The sequence below is a fragment of the Saccostrea cucullata genome, unplaced genomic scaffold, assembly GCF_032062105.1.
Source record: "Saccostrea cucullata isolate Sc308-1 unplaced genomic scaffold, CSIRO_AGI_Scuc_v1 ctg1642, whole genome shotgun sequence".
Classification (NCBI taxonomy): Eukaryota; Metazoa; Mollusca; class Bivalvia; order Ostreida; family Ostreidae; genus Saccostrea; species Saccostrea cuccullata.
In genome coordinates, this window is record NW_026924794.1 from 1 (window position 1) to 5821 (window position 5821).

At 30.6% G+C, this 5821-nt stretch overlaps 2 protein-coding genes across 2 annotated transcripts; both read left to right on the plus strand.

The window, feature by feature from the left end:
* Positions 1–1068: 1068 nt before the first annotated feature.
* LOC134267306 (BTB/POZ domain-containing protein 6-like) lies at positions 1069–3255 on the plus strand. Its single transcript, XM_062749531.1, has 2 exons — positions 1069–1427; positions 2021–3255. Exons 1-2 carry the CDS (start codon positions 1174–1176, stop codon positions 2403–2405), a joined length of 639 nt encoding a protein of 212 aa, XP_062605515.1. The 5' UTR covers positions 1069–1173; the 3' UTR covers positions 2406–3255.
* LOC134267314 (E3 ubiquitin-protein ligase rpm-1-like) lies at positions 2429–3073 on the plus strand. The gene has a single exon (XM_062749536.1). It carries the CDS (start codon positions 2429–2431, stop codon positions 3071–3073), a length of 645 nt encoding a protein of 214 aa, XP_062605520.1.
* Positions 3256–5821: the final 2566 nt, after the last annotated feature.

Genomic DNA, 5821 nt, shown 5'->3' on the forward strand with positions numbered 1-5821 from the left:
TATGGCTTGTACACCCCCCTTTAAAGGAAAAAAAATTGTTTGATATAGGTGCATACTGAAAAAACAACACTTTTATAAATATAATTTCAATCAAGAATTAAATTCTTCAGTAATGTTTAGGATTATTCGAAAGCATTCTATTTCCAAATATGTGCTGTATTGGAAACAAATGGCTAACTCATCACTTTAATTCTAGTACATATTTCGATCAGAGATAGTTCTATTCTTTTAAAATTACTATTTTTGTTCACCATACATAGGAGACTTTAAACCTGTTTGTGGTACTGTATTCTTTGAATTTTTTTTTTATAAATTTTGCTTCATTTTACAGCGTGCTATATGTATCGATAATACATTGCAAGTTTACTTTCCAGCATTTAAAGAGCAAAAAATCAAACTATAAATTTGCACAGTTTGATTCGAAACATGCATTTACTTTCATTTTCGCAGGGTCATACGCGTGTTCAACTAATATTAGCAAGACATAAATCGTACATGTACATTCAGTCTCCATGAAATCCAATGATTGCAAAGGTTAATGGCAAAGATGAAAATATCAGACTTTCATATTACATATGCAGATAATAATATTAATGTAATTGTCCGTGTATCGAATCGACATCGAATTGTATGGAAACCCATTCCCATGTGAAAGTGCTATAAAATTATTTCTATGTTGTTTCATCTCCCCGTGGAGTGGATACATATTTTCCATACGACTAATTTTCATCCATTTTTCATTTACATCTTTGTAAAATTTAATAGATAAAGTAGGGGTAAAACTAGGTAATTGAATGTGATGAATGTTTATTGTGATACTGTTTGTGAAAAGTTTCAATAAAAAAAGAATTATAATGTGTCTAGATCTACGGAGATCAAACCTGACATCTTTAATTATTTAACAATATTGGTATAAGTCTCCCGCGTGGCGAAACGGTTATAGAGCATTTTCTTAAGAGTCTTGGAGTAAGGGGTTTCAAAAACTATTGGATTCAAATCCAAATGCGACATACATATTATACATTTTAATGTAAAATGTTAATTTTAATGTTAAAACACCTCATATGGTTTGAACGCATTTTTAGAATTAATGCATTGTAATCTAAGCTTCAATAAGACGTCAATGTATTCATTTCGTTGTTGATTTATAGATTGAGATTCAAATTATTGAAAATGGATCAGGAGAATAGGAACTGGCAAGCTGGAAGAAAAGTTATCGAATGTAACAAGTACATGTTAATCAACCAAATCCAGTGTGATGTTACATTCAAGGTGGGACTGGAGAAAAAAGAAGTAAAAGCACACCGATATGTTTTAGGCAGTAGGAGTTCAGTATTTTATACCATGCTGTTCGGAAGTCTCTCGGGTAATTCAAATAACATCGTTGTGCCCGATATTGAACCTGAAGTGTTTCAAGATCTTTTCAGGTAAACTTAAAAAAAATAATTTGGTTAAATTATATAAAGTACCTTGAAACTTATTCATTGCTAGAACTTTTTTCGCGGGTGGCTTGGTGGTTTGAAAGTTTGCACTTGACCAAGGATAAGGAGAAATACTGTTAAATCTTTACATCGCAGGTTCGAATCCAAAATGTGTATATCCACCTTTTTTGAATAGATGTACTATTTAATTTGAAAAAAAAATACACGTATGGTCTAGTAATTATTGATATTTAGTTTTCACTCGAAATCAGTATTTCTTATAAGAAGTACAAGTATGTCCTGTATATTTTGAAATCTAGAATCAGTCCATTATATAATCACTCTCGGGTTTTGTATAAAAACCATGAACCTAATGCACTTTTGAAATATTCAGAGTATCTTTCCAATTAAATAACTTACACTTGAATATATAAAATCGGCATAGAAAAAATATCTATGTGAAGCAGCACTTCATGAATACATTTGAGACTTTGTAGCAAATAAAATTCGATTTCTGACTTGGAAATGAAGTAAAAATTTATTGGAATAAAGATGACTTCCATACATTTGTCTCTCCTCTTTACTTTTTTCCGTTGTAGGTTCCTTTATTACGAGGAAACAAACATAAATGAGGAAAGTGTCACTGGGACTCTGTATGCGGCAGAGAAGTATGGTGTAACGGACCTAAAAGAAGCTTGTAATTTTTACCTGAAAAATCACATTAATGAGGAGTCGGTCTGCGCCATTATGGAGAATGCAAAGCTGTTTAATTTAAATGATTTACTCACCAGATGTATTGACTTTATAGTGCAGTCTGAGGCTACTGCTAAAACAGTTTTGCAGTCACAAGGCTTTCTCGGTCTGAATAGAGAATGTTTGTTGTCACTCTTAAAATTAGATACATTGCCTGTAAATGAGGAATTTCTCTACAAGTCCTTAAGGTTGTGGTCACATAAAACTGCGAAAAAGATGGGAAGGATGTGAATAATTCTGAAAATATTCGCAGCATGATGGGAGATCTTTTGTATCAAATTGGATTTCCTTTAATGTCTTTAGAAACCTTTTGGAAGGAAGTTGCCGGGGACAACATTTTGACAAACCAAGAAAAAGATCAAATTTCAAAATGTATCGTAGGGATACCTTATGGAGATACAATGCCTTTCTTAACAATTCGTAAGAAAAAGGATATAGCTATTTACAGAGGCACAACTTATCAGGATGTATGGACTTTGAATGGTGACATAGACGCCATCCAGTTTAGAGTCAATAAATCTTTGCACATGCGTGGATTAATTTTGCTGGGAAGTTATGAAACAAGTCCGTACACATACACAATAGGAGCAAAAATAGTAGACAGTGACAATGAAACAGTAGCATGCTTTTCAGAGCAATCTGTTACCAACACTGAAAGAGAATTCCAAATAATCTTTGATAATCACTGCTTACTTAAAGCAAACCAGGAATATACAATCTGGTTAAAGATGATTGGTCCCCAAAGCTACGCGGTGAGCAATGGTCAACCCTGTGTCACAGAAAATGGCGTCAAATTTACTTTTAGGGATAGCGAACTGAGTTCGAACAGCACCTCTACAACTAACGGACAAATTCCTGGACTTCTTTTTAGTACAACGATAACACATGACTTGTGTTAAAAATCGAGCATCCATTGTTAATTTAATTTGGATATGATTTGGACGAACATGTATGTAACCTTAAAACAGTTTTCTTCTGATTTGATCACACCTTCCAGTTTCCTTTACATCCGTCTAGGGCTACTTGATTTTGGAGATTCTTACACCAATTGAATTCAAAATATATTTTAAATACCTGAATGACACCCACCCACCCAATTCTGAACATTTGATAAGATATTTGTTTTACAAAATAAATTGAATTTCAAAAATTTACTATAAATTTTACAAGACCATCTTTAAAATCATGTTTGCTTGCTCTCTTCTAAATCGGGGTAATTTTATTTATTTTTGCTACATACCACCGGTATTAGATGCAAATAAATTTGTGAGGCAATCCTTAAAAGAACTGCTATATAATAAATTGAATTAATTTATCATTGTAAATGCACACTTCTCCAACAGTGCTTGCCACAATTGGGACAAGAAAATATTGAAGAAATATTTTCATTTTTAACACTCATGAGACTCAAAGAAGTCTTTCTGAAATACAAACTAAATAAATAAGACTTTTAAATATTATAATACAATTTTAATTAAAAAAAAAACTCAATACTTTCATGGGATATAAAGTTATAAACTCAATAAAACTTGATTCACGGACTGAGGTGGAGTAAGACACAATTTCAATTCTACACATCATACGTGATTTCTTAAAGATTTCAAATAAACACGATAAAGGAGAAGACTACGCTTTGAAACGATTGTCTTTTATGTTTTTGATGCGACTAAACTCTATAATGGAGAGAATTTAAACTAATCTAAACCTCTTGCAAGAGAGAAAGTCGCTTCCTAGCTACTAACAATTTGAAATATTTTGCAGTTTCTGTCCCTATTTGTGACGATAGATGGATACATGATATATTTGATAAGTGTTTATTGATGAGTTTTACAGAGATAAATATTTCAAAATTTCCATAAAATCTGAAACAAAAGTAGGCTTCATTATGATACGATTTCTAAAAAAGAACTTGATAAGCAATAGACTTCTCAAAGAAATGACTTCAGTGAAACAAGTAGATTACAATTGGATATCATTTCCATAAAGGTGGTTAAAACGTCTACAAGACAATATTTATACGTTGTTTTTTTTTAATTTTGATACAAAAGTAAGCTTGACGAAGATGCTATGTTACAAGTACACTATACATACTTATGATTGCATTAAGACTTGATATACAAGTAGACTAAGCTTGATACTTAATTCTATGTATAGCCGTCAAATTTTGGAACTCATAGCTATATTGGATACACAGTGTAACTATGTAATTTATTGAATATCAAGTTATTATTAATAAAAAAAAAACAGTTGAAAACGTAACGCTACAGTAATCAACATTCACTTTTATTTGTCTTAAATGCTTCCTCACAATGCTTTTGGTACATGTACTAGTCTATTAACAAGTAGAACAGTCTTTAAATCAAAATATCGTTTTGATTATTAAGAAACATTTAAAAATCATGTTTGTGTAAAAGTGTTTCATACAAAGACATTTTCCATTCAGAAGAATACCCATAGGAATTATATAATATCACCCTCTGGTATATTGTCCTAATACCTGGTAAGGTGGTTAAGTATCTACATTTTAATGACAAATTCTTGGGAAAAATTATAACTATATATACTTTTTATAAATATTATATATTTTCAGGTACGTGTCGTATGACCATAAATCAAATCTGTATATTTTAAGAACCCCCTTCTTTAGTATCCTACCATCACAAGAATCCCAATAGAGTTTTATTTTGCTGATTTTGAGAGCAGAATTTTCAACTGAATGTCATTTTAAAGTTAAATATAAATATAAATTTGGTATTGATAATTATGATGTAAAAGATTTTTATCAAACTTTACAAAGCTGACGTGAGACATATCTTAGGCTTCAACTTGAAGTAATACTATATCCCTGTGTGTTCTTAACTTTTTTCTCGGACCGTTTGTTTGCTTGTTTGTTTTTTATTTAGATATTAATATAAACGGTGTGGTTAATATCTGTTATACATTCGGGGTTATCCCGCTTTCAATATTCATCAGCTTTCAACTAACCATCAGCTAATTATCAGAGGCAAAGTAAATTTCATATTTAATTTCACTAAAACACATATTTTCTTAAGATATGCTGACCTTCCACTTTTAATCAAAAGTTAATTTTATCATCAACAATATTATTTTATTCAAGTGAAAATATAGTGAAGGGATCCTTAATTTTTTTCCCTACAAATGTGAAAAACATATATATCTATGATCTGAGTAAAATTGAAACTATGAAATACATTTTGTGTCATGCATGTAAATACAGGCGCTTGGTGGAGCATTTGATGGCAATGCACTTGTATCTTGTTCTTAAAGATTTTTTTTTTCAGTTTAAAAATCTAGTTTATGTAGGTCAAACTAAACTTGGTTGACTAGAATGTCAAATATTTTAAGACAGAACGGCTTTGAAGAATTTTATCTTAAGAGAGAATATAAATTTGTAAAAGTAGGTTTCAAACTACGTCCTTCTTAGAAACAATCATTTTATTATGAAAATGTACAAATAATGTACATGTACAAACAATACGACATGAATGTAAATAACCATGTTTCACATGTAAATCAATATGAATATCACTATAAAGTGTTTTAATATTTGAAATAAATATCGAAGCTCAAGTTTGTTTTTAATTCTATGTTTTTCATTATTTTACATTTCTATGCATATCATATTT

Excerpts from the sequence above, each read along its gene's own strand:
- LOC134267314 (XM_062749536.1), top strand. The coding sequence starts at position 2,429 with ATGATGGGAGATCTTTTGTATCAAATTGGATTTCCTTTAATGTCTTTA.
- LOC134267306 (XM_062749531.1), top strand. The coding sequence starts at position 1,174 with ATGGATCAGGAGAATAGGAACTGGCAAGCTGGAAGAAAAGTTATCGAA. Across the intron at positions 1,428-2,020 it reads GTGTTTCAAGATCTTTTCAG|GTTCCTTTATTACGAGGAAA; the intron begins GTAAACTTAAAA and ends TTTCCGTTGTAG.